Raw genomic sequence first — 19,422 nt, forward strand, 5'->3', positions numbered from 1 at the left:
GGGTAGAAAGCTGCAGTGCAGCATGCATGGATGCCTAGGCTGGATCAGCAGAGCATAGGGTAGAGAGCCACAGTACAGCATGCATGGATGCCTAGGCTGGATCAGCAGAGCATGGGGTAGAGAGCTGCAGTGCAGTATGCATGGATGCCTAGGCTGGATCAGAGAATGGGGTAGAGAGCCGCAGTGCAGCATGTATGGATGCCTAGGCTGGACCAGCAGAGCATGGGGTAGAGAGCTGCAGTGCAGCATGCTTAGGTAGCTTGACTGGAATAGAGTTTGAACCCGTGCTAGGCAGCAGATCAGTTGGACTGGGAGTGAAAGGCATTGTTTAACCTGACACCTTCATGATTGTATCGGTCAAGCATCTCAATTGAACACAAGCTCCTGCAGAGGAGGAATGTGTGGGCCTTCCCCTTGAGTTTGCCTGCAGGTCCACGCTAGACCCAAGAGGCAGGGAAAGACAACATAGAAAGCACCACTTTAAAAAAGGCAAAGGCTGGTGTAGATGTGCTCGCAAGCAACAGGTGTGAGGCAATGAGAGGCAGCATAGTGCGATATGTTGCGAGGAAAGACAGCAGAGCGTGAACGTGGCGGGGTCAGGCATACACCTGGAATATGGCATTTTGGCGATTGTTCCACGAATGCTATAGTGGTTGGATCCCCTAAAGATTCCTTGCATTTTGGGGTGATCTGTTTGCATGGATGCTTTGTTGTAATGTATACCCTACACCGGCTTACTTTAATTTAATTCATTTCCCGCTGCTAAACTTTACTCTTTTTCATATCCTATTTTCACTTGGATGCAAATGAAAGACTCATTCCCCTGGCACAACCTTGATTTGGTCTCTCATATGCTTTTAGAAGCCCCCAGACTAGTGTTTTAGGTTTGCACATGTTGGTGGAGAAGTAATTGAAAGCTTACACATTTTTCGAGGCTATTCCGACTGGTGAACTCTTTTATAGGTAAGTAACTTTTCTGTCTGCACACTGCAAAGAGATTTTTAGGATGGTGTGTTATCTCTGAACTAAAATAGCAACCTGTGATGCCGGTCAAGATGGGGGCAGTAAGGCAGAGTTAAGTAGCACAGCAGGGAGATGGGGAACAGGATCACAAGTTAAATGCTGGCCTCTGGCATTGGGCAGTCTGCACTTGGCACGCTCCAAGCCTTCATCCTTCCATGGGAGCGGGAGGGATCTGGCCTGAAGGACTATATAGGACCAAACATGAGTTCTTTCTGGTACGATGTACAGACCGTGTAGAGAAATGTCTCTTGGGGAAGAACCAGGCAGCTTCATGCGATTTGAAACATTTCTCTAGGGACTAGTGATACCTGTTAGTCAGGACATGCTGCATGCAGAATTGCGGTACTGAAATGTAAGGTTCTAAAAGTTTGATTTTCGTTCATTGGCAATGCTGTACCTGGTCTGGAGCGCGACTGCTATATAGATCAAGATTGGAGCATTGATGAGAAGCAAATGGTTAATTACTTTTTTTCTACTTGCAGATCGATAAAGGTGATGTGAACACGCTTGGCCTTCCTCCAAACACAATCCATGGTGGATCTGACTGCAACATCAGCCTGGATGTCCCCGACTGCATCCCCGATCCACAGAGGACGAAAGCCGCCATAGAGCACCTCCACCAGAAGATCCTCAAGATCACGGAGCAGATCAAGGTGGAGCAGGAAGCTCGAGATGACAACGTGGCCGAGTACCTGAAGCTGGCCAACAATGCCGACAAGCAGCAGGCCTGCCGCATTAAACAGGTCTTTGAGAAGAAGAACCAGAAGTCAGCCCAGACCATCGCTCAGCTGCACAAGAAGCTGGAGCACTACCACAAGAAGCTGAAGGAGATTGAACAGAATGGGCTCTCCCGGCACCACAAGGGTGTGCTGCGGGACATGCAGCAGGGGCTCAAGGGGGTCGGAGCCAACGTCCGGGCTGGCATCAGCGGCTTTGGTGGGGGTGTGGTAGAGGGCGTTAAGGGTGGCCTTTCTGGCCTGTCGCAGGTTACCCACACAGCGGTCGTCTCCAAACCACGGGAGTTTGCCAGCTTGATCAGGAACAAATTTGGAAGTGCAGACAATATAGCACACATGAAGGACATGCTGGAGGACCCTCACCCTGAGGAGGCTTCGAGGACCTTAAGTGGGAGTGCCACCTTGGTGTCAAGCCCAAAGTATGGCAGCGACGATGAGTGCTCCAGCGCCACCTCAGGTTCTGCAGTGGGCAGCAATTCAGGGGCTGGCCCTGGGGGGATGGGAAGCCCCAAATCTAATACATTAGACAGTCACCACATCAACTTTGACACACTCCTAGAGGAGCTGCGAGAGATCAAAGACAGCCAGTCCCATTTGGAGGACTCGATGGAGGATCTGAAGGCCCAGCTACAAAGGGACTACACGTACATGACACAGTGCTTGCAGGAAGAACGGTACAGGTAAGGACATTGATCCTTTGAACCCTCTTTCTTGTTCCTATTAGAAATATATGCTGTCTGTTACCCACACGCACAGACACACTCTTTCAAAAAAGCATTGTCCACAGAAATGGCATGGTGTGTGAATTGGACTGGGGCAGGCTATCCCTTAACCCCATAAGAGCCAGGCTATTTTGCAAGTCTATGCAAAAAGGACGAGCATACAGTACCATTACCTCTGTTACTGCTGACAGTCCTAGCCCTGCAGGCCCCTTCATGTGGACACACTGACTGCTGAGACCAACGCACTCATACACGTACAGTTCCATTACCTCTGTTACTGCTGACAGTCCTAGCCAAGGCATAAAATAAGCAGTGTTGCATAGCAATTTGCTTTGCAATTCTGTAGGTTTGATAATCAAATGAACACTTGTGTAGCAAAATTAGCTATTTAAGTTGCCTTCTTCAATGAAAACAAAGTTCACCCTGCATTCTTCTCTTGCAGTCAGTGCTCTCTTCACCCTGCTTTCTCTGTTCACTTCAGTGCTAATGGAGGGAAAGTGCAGCAGTAATCCTCTCCTACACTCAAGTGCCAAAGGCATGTGTAGGAGTGCTAGGCAAGAATTTCTTTTTCAAATAATTGCAAACCAGAAGTAATCGGAATGATACTTTTTAAGCTTTTTATATTCTGTCTGGGAAAGACAAGTATGTGTCAACTTTATATCTTTTAAAAAACATGCAAAATGTAAGTTGTTAAATAATACATCATTACAGTATTGAAACTGTAAAACCCTGCATCATCTCTATGCTTTACAGTAAAGCTTAGGTTTGTGTTCGGAATTTCATGGTATCAACTTTCATTTTGTTGGGGAAGATGCATCATGTTGACTAGTGAACATTTAAAAATGTACCTTATCACATGATCAAATGCTTTTGATGGCAAACTGTAAAGGTTGGAGGCAGGACACCAGGAAGACTTTCAGTAAGTTTATTGCAACGGACCCACCGGCTCTTCATAAACAAACTGCTGTTGTCCGCATTCCATCTTCACGAGCTCAGTGGAACATAAAGCTAGCTTGTGAAGATGGAACGCGGACATAGGAAATGTAACAAGGAAAACATTGTAAATAATAACATTTAAGGAACAAAAATTACACTGATAATTCAGATATTAATATAACAGATCACTACATATCTCCCTCCCCAAACCCTTAATTTATCGTAAGATAGAAAGAAAATATTCCAGGTACATTTTTCAATCAACAAAATCCTTTAACCAATCTGGTTTGTGAGTAAGCCTCTTCGAATTAAGTTTATCAATGACTTTATCATTTTCATCCGCAATAGAACCCTCCTTTGAAATCTCATTTTTGTTTAGTTCTTTACCATTCTCATCATATTCCTCATCTTCATAATTTTCCTTCCTTGTTTTTACACTTGCCAACCTGCCCTGAGACCACACCTCCCCACCTTCCAACACTACTACATTCCCTCGAACTTCAACAATTTTCCTAGGACCAATGTATTTGCTTTCCGCACACTTCTGAGAATACCTGGGATTTCTCACCAATACCCAGTCCCCAACTTTCCACTCCCTGTCCTTTATTGGTAATTTGTGCTTTCTTAATGAGATTCATGATGGCACTTCTATCCACTACCACAGTACCCGCCAAACCTAACCATCCCGGACAAAGCTTCGTTCCAGGTTCTCTATCCTTAAGCGACACAAAGGGGGACTCTTTGGTTACCGAATGGGGCGTAGTTAAGTAACTCCACAACATGGGTTCAGTATCTCCTTCCAGTTTTGACCCGAGCATATAGCTAATTGGATTCCTCCATTGATAAGTCTATTAATCCTCTCAACCAATCCGTTTGCTCTTGGGTGGTAGCGTGCAGTCCTGATGTGTTTAATCCCATAGCCCTCTAGAAATGACCTCATGAATTGAGATACAAATTGTACCCCATTGTCAGAGACCAATTCAGATTGACACCCTTCCCTGAGAAATACTTTCTCTAGAAAGGAAACTAAATCTCTGGCTGTTACTTCCCTAGATACTTCCCACTCCACCCATTTGGAATGGAACTCAACTAACACAAAGATATATTTGAATCCATCTCCCAGACCAGCAACTGCTCCTAATATATCAACCGCAAATTTCTGCCATGGCTGAGTTGGCACACTATTCGGTATCAGTGGTACTTCACGCACACTCTTGGATTTGTCGCTCAATATACACGCATTGCAATTCTTTACAAAATTTTCCACCATTCTGTCCATTTTAGGCCATCAGTAACTGTGACATACCCTTCTCTTAGTAGCCCCCTCTCCTAAGTGACCTTGATGAGACAGTTATATGAGACTCATTGGTACACCTTCTGGGGGAACAATGCAGTTGCTCCTTCTTAATTTACCTCCCACTATGCTCAGTTCATCTCTTACTTCCCACCACACTTCAAATTTCCTAACAAGAATTTCCTTATGCGGCCATCCATCTATGGTCCATTGTTTGATAAGCTTAAGGTCCTGGTCAGTTACTTCAGCTTTGGCCTACTCTTCCTTGTCCACTCTTACCAGTTCAGCAACAACATACCCATCATCATACCCAGCATTCGTCATCAGATTATTATCTATTGGCATCCTAGACAAAGAATCTGCCACTACATTGTTTTTCCCAGGTAAATAATCCACTTCAAAGTTGTACACCTGGAGCCCAAGACCCCATCTACTTATTCTCGGAGATCCTGCTGCCCATCTTCCACTATTGAATAGTTGTACCGAAGGTTTGTGATCTGATCGCACACTGAACTTTCCTCCCCACAAAAAATACTTGAAATGATTAATGGCCCAGACCATAGCCATTACCTCTCATTCTATAACTGAGTAGTTTGCTTCTGCCCCTTTGAGAGTTCTGGAGGCAAACGCTATAACTCTCTCCACCTTACTAGAATTGGACTGTAACAAAGTTGCTCCCAACCCCAATATACTAGCATCAACCACCAACACTGTGCGGTCATCATCACTAAACTTTCCAATCGAAGGAGCACGCACAATTCCTTCTTCAATTTCCTTAAATGCTACTTCACATTGTGTGGACCATTGGAATTTCACCCCTTTTTTAATAATGCTCTTATAGGTGTGGGTATGATGGCAAAATTCTTTACAAATTTATGATAATAAGAAATGATCTAACTTGGTCTTTATCCAAGGGACGTGGCGCATTCTCAATCGCATCAACCAGACTCATTTTGGATTTATGCCTTGGCTGGATACTACGTGACCGAGGTACTCCACACTGTCTACTGATATTTTACATTTGTTCCTTTTGACAGTTAAGCCTGCATCCCCCAATCTTGATAGTACTGTTCTGAGTAACTGATCATGTTCTACTTTGGAGTCAGCATATACTAGGACATCATCTTGAAATATTACTACATTATGAACTCCCTCCATAACCCTTTCCATTACCCTCTGAAATACGGCGGCCGCCGAAGCTAAGCCAAATGGCACCCTACAGTATTTAAATGTTCCTTCAGAGGTGATCAAAGAGGTGATACCGTGACAATCTTCTGAAAGTGGAACTTGATGGTATGCCTGCGACAAGTCAATGATAGAAAAGACACTTGCTTTACTCAACGTTGCTAACCTCTCGCCGATATTTGGTAGGGGATGACGGTCAACTAATATGTTCCTATTAAGTTCTCTTAAATCTATCCACGGTGAACAACTGTCTACCTTCATTGTAACAACTCTTATTAAACACGAAAACATCTATCGGCCCCCTCTCTCCATCAGAGACGTCCCTGATCTCTAGGACATGCTTAACTTGCATGTTCTGCTGCTCCGCAGTATTCTCCTCTTGTTCAGGACACCTGGTGCTCGTTTCTATGCTTTCTACTGCAGAATATTTCCTGCAAACTCTTGCAAAGTGTCCTTTCTTTTTGCATTTGAGACAACTGGCGTTCTGTGCAGGACAAAAGGGGTTTGAAGATACATGATGGTTGCTGCCGCACTTGAAACACTTTATGCCCTTCCCTGTAGTGAATCTCTTTCCACTTTTGGCTGCCGCTATTTCACTGTTGTTTTTATCTGACTTCATGCTGGCCATGTACTTAGAAGTTTCCTTCATGCCCCTGGCCACTTCAACCACTTGCTCAAGGGACACATCCTTCGATAACAGTTTCTGCTGTATCCTGTTGTTGTTGGTACAAAGCACTAATTGATCACAAATTAGAGAGTCAGTTAGGGGTCCAAACTCACATGAGTGACTCAATGTGCGCAATGCTGCAATGAAGGTCTCCACTGGTTCCAGGGGATCTTGACTCCTTGAGAAGAATTTGTGTCTCTCAAAAGGGATATTTTTACTGGGCTCAAAATGTGCTTGCAATTTTCTGATGGCCACTGTAAATTGATCTTCTTCTCCTTGTCCTATGACCGTGGGATCGGACAAACCATCGATGACACTGTGTCCCTCTGTCCCCAAGTTGTGTAACAAAACTGCCTCCTTCCTTGCAGGGGCAAACTTATCTCCTCCAATGGCTACCAGGTAGGTGTCAAAGAGCCTTTTCCACCTGTCCCACCTAATGACAGGGGTGCCAGGTTCTGACAGGAAGGGTGGCGGGGGAGGCATACTTGCTGCTGCCATTGTAATTGTCAGAGGTGTTGCAGACTAAAGTCTATAATTATCTGATTGGCAGTTGTTCCAAAATGTTTAATACAATGGGAGGATCAGTTATGCTTATTGCTATGCCTTATTCTCTTTGTAACTCTAAAAGTTCATGTTGGAAGGACCTCCACATACAAGTTGCCGGGACGAAACTTAAGTGCCCCTCACTTCCACTTAATGTGGTGCCTAGAAGGAAGATTGCAGCTCTGTCTCCATGTCAGATGTGCGAGTTCTTAGAATTTTAAAAGTGCTCCTCACTTACAGTTAATACGGTGCCTTTGCTATTAAGACACGCCTCCTGAACTGTTTCAGCCACTTCTACGGCCAGACTAACTAAAGGGGCAGAGTGGCCAATCTCATCAGTGATTGAGCGTAGCGGGGCACTGTATTCCTGTGGCCGCAGCAACACCAGGGAAGGTGGAGCGGCCCAACTCCTGTGGCCGCGGGGCTCTGTACTCCTGTGGCCGCTGCGACACCAGGAAAGGTGGCGCGGCTAAACTCCTGTGGCCACTGCAACACCAAGGAATATGGAGCGGCCAACTCCTCGTTTTGCCGGCTCCTGATCGGCGATGCCGCAGCCCTGCGTAGGTCCACCTTGTTTCAGCTGTCAGCCTGGGTCCAAAATACCTTCAGCTATCCCTCCGCAAATACCTCCCCTCTCGAGCTCTTCACTCCTCTACCACTAACTCCCTCAGGGTCTGTCGTTTTTCAAAGAAACAAGCTGGGGGAAGATCTCTGTCTTCGGCTGGGGCCTCCCTCTGGAACAGCCTCCCTGCCACTCTAAAACTTGAGGAGAACCATCTCTGGTTCCGGAAGCACCTAAAGACCTTCCTCTTTTCTTCTGCCTTCACTCCCCCTTTCCCCTGCTGATCTGTTCTCTCTTGGCACTGTGCACCTGGCCACCCTCTGTCCTCTGGGCCCTGTTACCTGCTCACCCCGACACCCTCCCGCACTGCCTCCGGCCAACCCCTTGCACTGGGGTCTGTATCTGTACCCATACAGCCCCTCCTTTTTCTTCCTGCACTTATCAGACCTACTCTGTCTGCTGCCTTAAACCTAGCACTTGCAAATTGCTGGCTGCACTACCACTGTTTGTTGCCTTTATTATTTATTTATTTAATTATTGTTATTTATCTGTTTCTCCTCTGCTTCACACTTTCCACTTCTCCCTCCTTCCATGCACTTTTCACCTCCCCCTCTACCATGCATTTGCGTGTTCTCAATGTCACTGGGCCTAGTAAGATCGCTGTTTTGTTCTCCCCTGTTCCCCGCCCTTGCCTTGTCACGCTCTGAAATACTTGTGTACGAGCGCGAAAGAAATAAAATATCAATATCAATAACGGTGGTCTCGGCCGAGAGACCTCCCGGTTCCCTTCTCCTGGTCAGCCTCGCAGGAATTTGCAATGGCAGGCGGTGGGCCCATTAGGTATCTGGAAACCCTTGTCGCCAATGTAAAGGTTGGAGGCAGGACAACACGAAGACTTTAAGTAAGTTTATTGCAACGGGCCCACCGGCTCTTCATAAACAAACTGCCGTTGTCCGCATTACATCTTCACAAGCTCAATGTAACATAAAGCTAGCTCGTAAAGATGGAACAAGGACATAGGAAATGTAACAAGGAAAACCTTGTAAATAATAACATCTAAGGAACATAAATAACAGTGATGATTCAGATATTAATATAACAGATCGCTACACAAACCTAGTGCTCAACCCATGTGCGAACCCATTCTCCTTGACATTCTATATTATCACCCTGTTCCTTTATACCAGGTACCCTGAAAGAGAGTTGACCACAAACTACAATACTCCACCTAGTTTTGCCAGTTCTCTGCCTGCTACACAATGCACTCTGCTTAGTTCTTTCTTTCCTCTTTCATAATAAATACACAAAGCGAACTAAATGCTTGTGGAAAGTAGTAATAAATAGTTACATCCAATCTGTTCATCTAAAGATCTACTGGAATGCCAAACACTGTAGCTAGCCTCTAGAGCATGCTTTGCTGATTGTATTACATATTACCACCTGCAGGAGACAGCTGGCCAAACTGTTTTCAGAGCCTTTTTATCATATGTATTTATTTATGTCCATTCATGTAGCTGACCTTTTACATTTTACAGACGGAAAACTATGGCTTGCAAAGTCGTTTCACCCATTCAAACAGTCGAGTAGATTTTATGAATGGAGAGTAGCATTCACAAGAGAGGTTTGAAACTTTTATTTAAGATCGACTTTGTTTGCAGTAAACATCAAATAAAAGTTTCTGTGCATGGCTGGCCTCTGGGTGGCAGCAGTGCGCCAAACATAAAGTGGGTTTGAAGTGACATGAATCATTTTACAGAAACCACATTTTAAGTTTGGTTTTCTCTGTTGCTATGGATCAAATGTATTTCTCTTAGATTGAATAGTTAAAGTTATCCGACCTGCAGGTCTAGCTGAAGTTTAAAGAATTTGCATGGCTTGACTCCTCTCACAAATTTATTTCAGCGGTACGCAAAACTGCTGTTTTGTTGCTCATTTCATGTCTTGGGTACGAATAACTTCTGGTGACATTAACATTACTACAAAATTGCCAATCAAATGGGTCTGTTTGCTAATCAAAAACATTTTAATTAGCAAACTCTGCTAATCAATTTTTGAAAACAAATGTATGCCTTGCTAGCTCACCAGGCAAGATGCACACTCGTGCACATACAGTTCCATTATCTCTGTTCCTGCTGACAGTCCTAGCTCACCAGGCATTTTGCAGATGCACGCTCATGCACATACAGTACCATTACCTCTGTTCCTGCTGACAGTCCTAGTCCTCCATGCACCTTGCAGATGCACACTCATGCACATACAGTACCATTACCTCTGTTACTGCTGACAGTCCTAGCTCACCAGGCAAGTACCATTACCTCTGTTCCTGCTGACAGTCCTAGCTCACCAGGTATCTTGCAGATGCACACTCATGCACATACAGTAACATTACCTCTGTTCCTTCTGACAGTCCTAGCCCTCCATGCACCTTGCAGATGCACACTCATGCACATACAGTACCATTACCTCTGTTCCTGCTGACAGGCCTAGCTCACCAGGCAAGTACCATTACCTCTGTTCCTGCTGACAGTCCTAGCTCACCAGGCATCTTGCAGATGCACACTCATGCACATACAGTACCATTACCTCTGTTACTGCTGACAGTACTAGCTCACCAGGCAAGTACCATTACCTCTGTTCCTGCTGACAGTCCTAGCCCTCCATGCACCTTGCAGATGCACACTCATGCACATACAGTACGATTACCTCTGTTCCTGCTGACAGGCCAAGCTCACCAGGCAAGTACCATTACCTCTGTTCCTGCTGACAGTCCTAGCCCTCCATGCACCTTGCAGATGCACACTCATGCACATACAGTACCATTACCTCTGTTACTGCTGACAGGCCTAACTCACCAGGCAAGTACCATTACCTCTGTTCCTGTTGACAGTCCTAGCTCAGCAGGCACCTTGCAGATGCACACTCATGCACATACAGTACGATTACCTCGGTTCCTGCTGACAGGCCTAGCTCACCAGGCAAGTACCATTACCTCTGTTCCTGCTGACAGTCCTAGCCCTCCATGCACCTTGCAGATGCACACTCATGCACATACAGTACGATTACCTCTGTTCCTGCTGACAGGCCTAGCTCACCAGGCAAGTACCATTACCTCTGTTCCTGCTGACAGTCCTAGCTCACCAGGCATCTTGCAGATGCACACTCATGCACATACAGTACCATTACCTCTGTTACTGCTGACAGTCCTATCTCCCCAGGCAAGTACCATTACCTCTGTTCCTGCTGACAGTCCTAGCTCACCAGGCACCTTGCAGATGCACACTCATGCACATACAGTACCATTACCTCTGTTACTGCTGACAGTCCTAGCTCACCAGGCAAGTACCATTACCTCTGTTCCTGCTGACAGTGCTAGCTCACCAGGCACCTTGCAGATGCACACTCATGCACATACAGTACCATTACCTCTGTTACTGCTGACAGTCCTAGATCACCAGGCAAGTACCATTACCTCTGTTACTGCTGACAGTCCTAGCTCACCAGGCACCTTGCAGATGCACACTCATGCACATACAGTACCATTACCTCTGTTACTGCTGACAGTCCTAGCTCACCAGGCAAGTACGATTACCTCTGTTCCTGTTGACAGTCCTAGCTCACCAGGCACCTTGCAGATGCACACTCATGCACATACAGTGCCATTACCTCTGTTACTGCTGACAGTCCTAGATCACCAGGCAAGTACCATTACCTCTGTTACTGCTGACAGTCCTAGCTCACCAGGCAAGTACCATTACCTCTGTTCCTGCTGACAGTCCTAGCCCTCCATGCACCTTGCAGATGCACACTCATGCACATACAGTACCATTACCTCTGTTACTGCTGACAGTCCTAGCTCACCAGGCAAGTACCATTACCTCTGTTCCTGCTGACAGTCCTAGCTCACCAGGCACCTTGCAGATGCACACTCATGCACATACAGTACCATTACCTCTGTTACTGCTGACAGTCCTAGCTCACCAGGCAAGTACCATTACCTCTGTTCCTGCTGACAGTGCTAGCTCACCAGGTACCTTGCAGATGCACACTCATGCACATACAGTACCATTACCTCTGTTACTGCTGACAGTCCTAGCTCACCAGGCATGTACCATTACCTCTGTTACTGCTGACAGTCCTAGCTCACCAGGCAAGTACCATTACCTCTGTTCCTGCTGACAGTCCTAGCCCTCCATGCACCTTGCAGATGCACACTCATGCACATACAGTACCATTACCTCTGTTACTGCTGACAGTCCTAGCTCACCAGGCAAGTACCATTACCTCTGTTCCTGTTGACAGTCCTAGCTCACCAGGCACCTTGCAGATGCACACTCATGCACATACAGTACCATTACCTCTGTTACTGCTGACAGTCCTAGCTCACCAGGCAAGTACCATTACCTCTGTTCCTGCTGACAGTGCTAGCGCACCAGGCACCTTGCAGATGCACACTCATGCACATACAGTACCATTACCTCTGTTACTGCTGACAGTCCTAGCTCACCAGGCAAGTACCATTACCTCTGTTACTGCTGACAGTCCTAGCTCACCAGGCAAGTACCATTACCTCTGTTCCTGCTGACAGTCCTAGCCCTCCATGCACCTTGCAGATGCACACTCATGCACATACAGTACCATTACCTCTGTTACTGCTGACAGTCCTAGCTCACCAGGCAAGTACCATTACCTCTGTTCCTGCTGACAGTCCTAGCTCACCAGGCACCTTGCAGATGCACACTCATGCACATACAGTACCATTACCTCTGTTCCTGCTGACAGTCCTAGCTCACCGGGCAAGTACCATTACCTCTGTTACTGCTGACAGTCCTAGCTCACCAGGCAAGTACCATTACCTCTGTTCCTGCTGACAGTCCTAGCTCAGCAGGCACCTTGCAGATGCACACTCATGCACGTACAGTACCATTACCTCTGTTACTGCTGACAGTCCTAGCTCACCAGCAAGTACCATTACCTCTGTTCCTGCTGACAGTCCTAGCCCTCCAGGCACCTTGCAGATGCACACTCATGCACGTACAGTACCATTACCTCTGTTACTGCTGACAGTCCTAGCTCACCAGGCAAGTACCATTACCTCTGCTCCTGCTGACAGTCCTAGCTCACCAGGCAAGTACCATTACCTCTGTTCCTGCCAACAGTCCTAGTTCACCAGGCAACTTGCAGATGCACACTCATGCACATACAGTACCATTACCTCTGTTACTGCTGACAGTCCTAGTTCACCAGGCAAGTACCATTACCTCTGTTCCTGCTGACAGTGCTAGCTCACCAGGCACCTTGCAGATGCACACTCATGCACATGCAGTACCATTACCTCTGTTACTGCTGACAGTCCTAGCTCACCAGGCAAGTACCATTACCTCTGTTACTGCTGACAGTCCTAGCTCACCAGGCAAGTACCATTACCTCTGTTCCTGCTGACAGTCCTAGCCCTCCATGCACCTTGCAGATGCACACTCATGCACATACAGTACCATTACCTCTGTTACTGCTGACAGTCCTAGCTCACCAGGCAAGTACCATTACCTCTGTTCCTGCTGACAGTCCTAGCTCACCAGGCACCTTGCAGATGCACACTCATGCACATACAGTACAATTACCTCTGTTCCTGCTGACAGTCCTAGCTCACCGGGCAAGTACCATTACCTCTGTTACTGCTGACAGTCCTAGCTCACCAGGCAAGTACCATTACCTCTGTTCCTGCTGACAGTCCTAGCTCAGCAGGCACCTTGCAGATGCACACTCATGCACGTACAGTACCATTACCTCTGTTACTGCTGACAGTCCTAGCTCACCAGCAAGTACCATTACCTCTGTTCCTGCTGACAGTCCTAGCCCTCCAGGCACCTTGCAGATGTACACTCATGCACATACAGTACCATTACCTCTGTTACTGCTGACAGTCCTAGCTCACCAGGCAAGTACCATTACCTCTGTTCCTGCTGACAGTCCTAGCCCTCCATGCACCTTGCAGATGCACACTCATGCACATACAGTACCATTACCTCTGTTACTGCTGACAGTCCTAGCTCACCAGGCAAGTACCATTACCTCTGTTCCTGTTGACAGTCCTAGCTCACCAGGCACCTTGCAGATGCACACTCATGCACATACAGTACCATTACCTCTGTTACTGCTGACAGTCCTAGCTCACCAGGCAAGTACCATTACCTCTGTTCCTGCTGACAGTGCTAGCTCACCAGGCACCTTGCAGATGCACACTCATGCACATACAGTACCATTACCTCTGTTACTGCTGACAGTCCTAGCTCACCAGGCAAGTACCATTACCTCTGTTACTGCTGACAGTCCTAGCTCACCAGGCAAGTACCATTACCTCTGTTCCTGCTGACAGTCCTAGCCCTCCATGCACCTTGCAGATGCACACTCATGCACATACAGTACCATTACCTCTGTTACTGCTGACAGTCCTAGCTCACCAGGCAAGTACCATTACCTCTGTTCCTGCTGACAGTCCTAGCTCACCAGGCATCTTGCAGATGCACACTCATGCACATACAGTAACATTACCTCTGTTCCTTCTGACAGTCCTAGCCCTCCATGCACCTTGCAGATGCACACTCATGCACATACAGTACCATTACCTCTGTTCCTGCTGACAGGCCTAGCTCACCAGGCAAGTACCATTACCTCTGTTCCTGCTGACAGTCCTAGCTCACCAGGCATCTTGCAGATGCACACTCATGCACATACAGTACCATTACCTCTGTTACTGCTGACAGTCCTAGCTCACCATGCAAGTACCATTACCTCTGTTCCTGCTGACAGTCCTAGCCCTCCATGCACCTTGCAGATGCACACTCATGCACATACAGTACGATTACCTCTGTTCCTGCTGACAGGCCAAGCTCACCAGGCAAGTACCATTACCTCTGTTCCTGCTGACAGTCCTAGCGCTCCATGCACCTTGCAGATGCACACTCATGCACATACAGTACCATTACCTCTGTTACTGCTGACAGGCCTAACTCACCAGGCAAGTACCATTACCTCTGTTCCTGCTGACAGTCCTAGCTCAGCAGGCACCTTGCAGATGCACACTCATGCACATACAGTACGATTACCTCTGTTCCTGCTGACAGGCCTAACTCACCAGGCAAGTACCATTACCTCTGTTCCTGCTGACAGTCCTAGCCCTCCATGCACCTTGCAGATGCACACTCATGCACATACAGTACGATTACCTCTGTTCCTGCTGACAGGCCTAGCTCACCAGGCAAGTACCATTACCTCTGTTCCTGCTGACAGTCCTAGCTCACCAGGCATCTTGCAGATGCACACTCATGCACATACAGTACCATTACCTCTGTTACTGCTGACAGGCCTAACTCACCAGGCAAGTACCATTACCTCTGTTCCTGCTGACAGTCCTAGCCCTCCATGCACCTTGCAGATGCACACTCATGCACATACAGTACGATTACCTCTGTTACTGCTGACAGGCCTAACTCACCAGGCAAGTACCATTACCTCTGTTCCTGCTGACAGTCCTAGCCCTCCATGCACCTTGCAGATGCACACTCATGCACATACAGTACCATTACCTCTGTTACTGCTGACAGGCCTAACTCACCAGGCAAGTACCATTACCTCTGTTCCTGCTGACAGTCCTAGCCCTCCATGCACCTTGCAGATGCACACTCATGCACATACAGTACGATTACCTCTGTTCCTGCTGACAGGCCTAGCTCACCAGGCAAGTACCATTACCTCTGTTCCTGCTGACAGTCCTAGCTCACCAGGCATCTTGCAGATGCACACTCATGCACATACAGTACCATTACCTCTGTTACTGCTGACAGTCCTATCTCCCCAGGCAAGTACCATTACCTCTGTTCCTGCTGACAGTCCTAGCTCACCAGGCACCTTGCAGATGCACACTCATGCACATACAGTACCATTACCTCTGTTACTGCTGACAGTCCTAGCTCACCAGGCAAGTACCATTACCTCTGTTCCTGCTGACAGTGCTAGCTCACCAGGCACCTTGCAGATGCACACTCATGCACATACAGTACCATTACCTCTGTTACTGCTGACAGTCCTAGATCACCAGGCAAGTACCATTACCTCTGTTACTGCTGACAGTCCTAGCTCACCAGGCACCTTGCAGATGCACACTCATGCACATACAGTACCATTACCTGTGTTACTGCTGACAGTCCTAGCTCACCAGGCAAGTACCATTACCTCTGTTCCTGCTGACAGTCCTAGCTCACCAGGCACCTTGCAGATGCACACTCATGCACATACAGTGCCATTACCTCTGTTACTGCTGACAGTCCTAGCTCACCAGGCAAGTACCATTACCTCTGTTCCTGCTGACAGTCCTAGCTCACCAGGCACCTTGCAGATGCACACTCATGCACATACAGTACCATTACCTCTGTTACTGCTGACAGTCCTAGCTCACCAGGCAATTACCATTACCTCTGTTCCTGCTGACAGTGCTAGCTCACCAGGCACCTTGCAGATGCACACTCATGCACATACAGTACCATTACCTCTGTTACTGCTGACAGTCCTAGCTCACCAGGCAAGTACCATTACCTCTGTTACTGCTGACAGTCCTAGCTCACCAGGCAAGTACCATTACCTCTGTTCCTGCTGACAGTCCTAGCCCTCCATGCACCTTGCAGATGCACACTCATGCACATACAGTACCATTACCTCTGTTACTGCTGACAGTCCTAGCTCACCAGGCAAGTACCATTACCTCTGTTCCTGCTGACAGTGCTAGCTCACCAGGCACCTTGCAGATGCACACTCATGCACATACAGTACCATTACCTCTGTTACTGCTGACAGTCCTAGCTCACCAGGCAAGTACCATTACCTCTGTTACTGCTGACAGTCCTAGCTCACCAGGCAAGTACCATTACCTCTGTTCCTGCTGACAGTGCTAGCTCACCAGGCACCTTGCAGATGCACACTCATGCACATACAGTACCATTACCTCTGTTACTGCTGACAGTCCTAGCTCACCAGGCAAGTACCATTACCTCTGTTACTGCTGACAGTCCTAGCTCACCAGGCAAGTACCATTACCTCTGTTCCTGCTGACAGTCCTAGCCCTCCATGCACCTTGCAGATGCACACTCATGCACATACAGTACCATTACCTCTGTTACTGCTGACAGTCCTAGCTCACCAGGCAAGTACCATTACCTCTGTTCCTGCTGACAGTGCTAGCTCACCAGGCACCTTGCAGATGCACACTCATGCACATACAGTACCATTACCTCTGTTACTGCTGACAGTCCTAGCTCACCAAGCAAGTACCATTACCTCTGTTCCTGCTGACAGTCCTAGCTCACCAGGCACCTTGCAGATGCACGCTCATCCACATACAGTACCATTACCTCTGTTACTGCTGACAGTCCTAGCTCACCAGGCAAGTACCATTACCTCTGTTCCTGCTGACAGTGCTAGCTCACCAGGCACCTTGCAGATGCACAATCATGCACATACAGTACCATTACCTCTGTTACTGCTGACAGTCCTAGCTCACCAGGCAAGTACCATTACCTCTGTTACTGCTGACAGTCCTAGCTCACCAGGCAAGTACCATTACCTCTGTTCCTGCTGACAGTCCTAGCCCTCCATGCACCTTGCAGATGCACACTCATGCACATACAGTACCATTACCTCTGTTACTGCTGACAGTCCTAGCTCACCAGGCAAGTACCATTACCTCTGTTCCTGTTGACAGTCCTAGCTCACCAGGTACCTTGCAGATGCACACTCATGCACATACAGTACCATTACCTCTGTTACTGCTGACAGTCCTAGCTCACCAGGCAAGTACCATTACCTCTGTTCCTGCTGACAGTGCTAGCTCACCAGGCACCTTGCAGATGCACACTCATGCACATACAGTACCATTACCTCTGTTACTGCTGACAGTCCTAGCTCACCAGGCAAGTACCATTACCTCTGTTACTGCTGACAGTCCTAGCTCACCAGGCAAGTATCATTACCTCTGTTCCTGCTGACAGTCCTAGCTCACCAGGCACCTTGCAGATGCACACTCATGCACATACAGTACCATTACCTCTGTTCCTGCTGACAGTCCTAGCTCACCGGGCAAGTACCATTACCTCTGTTACTGCTGACAGTCCTAGCTCACCAGGCAAGTACCATTACCTCTGTTCCTGCTGACAGTCCTAGCTCAGCAGGCACCTTGCAGATGCACACTCATGCACGTACAGTATCATTACCTCTGTTACTGCTGACAGTCCTAGCTCACCAGCAAGTACCATTACCTCTGTTCCTGCTGACAGTCCTAGCCCTCCAGGCACCTTGCAGATGCACACTCATGCACATACAGTACCATTACCTCTTTTACTGCTGACAGTCCTAACTCACCAGGCAAGTACCATTACCTCTGCTCCTGCTCACAGTCCTAGCTCACCAGGCAAGTACCATTACCTCTGTTCCTGCTGACAGTCCTAGTTCACCAGGCAACTTGCAGATGCACACTCATGCACATACAGTACCATTACCTCTGTTACTGCTGACAGTCCTAGTTCACCAGGCAAGTACCATTACCTCTGTTCCTGCTGACAGTCCTAGCTCAGCAGGCACCTTGCAGATGCACACTCATGCACGTACAGTACCATTACCTCTGTTACTGCTGACAGTCCTAGCTCACCAGCAAGTACCATTACCTCTGTTCCTGCTGACAGTCCTAGCTCACCAGGCACCTTGCAGATGCACGCTCATGCACATACAGTACCATTACCTCTGTTACTGCTGACAGTCCTAGCTCACCAGCAAGTACCATTACCTCTGTTCCTGCTGACAGTCCTAGCTCAGCAGGCACCTTTTAGATGCACACTCATGCACGTACAGTACCATTACCTCTGTTACTGCTGACAGTCCTAGCTCACCAGGCAAGAACCATTACCTCTGCTCCTGCTGACAGTCCTAGCTCACCAGGCAAGTACCATTACCTCTGTTCCTGCTGACAGTCCTAGTTCACCAAGCAACTTGCAGATGCACACTCATGCACATACAGTACCATTACCTCTGTTACTGCTGACAGTCCTAGCTCACCAGGCAAGTACCATTACCTCTGCTCCTGCTGACAGTTCTAGCTCACCAGGCAAGTACCATTACCTCTGTTCCTGCTGACAGTCCTAGCCCTCCATGCACCTTGCAGATGCACACTCATGCACATACAGTACCATTACCTCTGTTACTGCTGACAGTCCTAGCTCACCAGGCAAGTACCATTACCTCTGTTCCTGCTGACAGTCCTAGCTCACCAGGCACCTTGCAGATGCACACTCATGCACATACAGTACCATTACCTCTGTTACTGCTGACAGTCCTAGCTCACCAGGCAAGTACCATTACCTCTGTTCCTGCTGACAGTGCTAGCTCACCAGGTACCTTGCAGATGCACACTCATGCACATACAGTACCATTACCTCTGTTACTGCTGACAGTCCTAGCTCACCAGGCATGTACCATTACCTCTGTTACTGCTGACAGTCCTAGCTCACCAGGCAAGTACCATTACCTCTGTTCCTGCTGACAGTCCTAGCCCTCCATGCACCTTGCAGATGCACACTCATGCACATACAGTACCATTACCTCTGTTACTGCTGACAGTCCTAGCTCACCAGGCAAGTACCATTACCTCTGTTCCTGTTGACAGTTCTAGCTCACCAGGCACCTTGCAGATGCACACTCATGCACATACAGTA

At 47.8% G+C, this 19,422-nt stretch overlaps 1 protein-coding gene across 3 annotated transcripts in view; it reads left to right on the forward strand.

The window, feature by feature from the left end:
• TMCC2 (transmembrane and coiled-coil domain family 2) overlaps window positions 1-19,422 on the forward strand; it is a 744,435-nt gene that overhangs the window by 535,954 nt on the left and 189,059 nt on the right. For all 3 annotated transcript variants that reach the window (XM_069633140.1, XM_069633142.1, XM_069633141.1), the window contains one exon: window positions 1,506-2,440. In XM_069633140.1, coding sequence (XP_069489241.1) covers window positions 1,506-2,440 — 935 coding nt within the window. The remainder of the gene's footprint in view (window positions 1-1,505; window positions 2,441-19,422) is intronic.

The sequence above is a fragment of the Ambystoma mexicanum genome, chromosome 13 (genome assembly GCF_040938575.1).
Source record: "Ambystoma mexicanum isolate Mex_15411 chromosome 13, UKY_AmexF1_1, whole genome shotgun sequence".
Classification (NCBI taxonomy): domain Eukaryota; kingdom Metazoa; phylum Chordata; class Amphibia; order Caudata; family Ambystomatidae; genus Ambystoma; species Ambystoma mexicanum.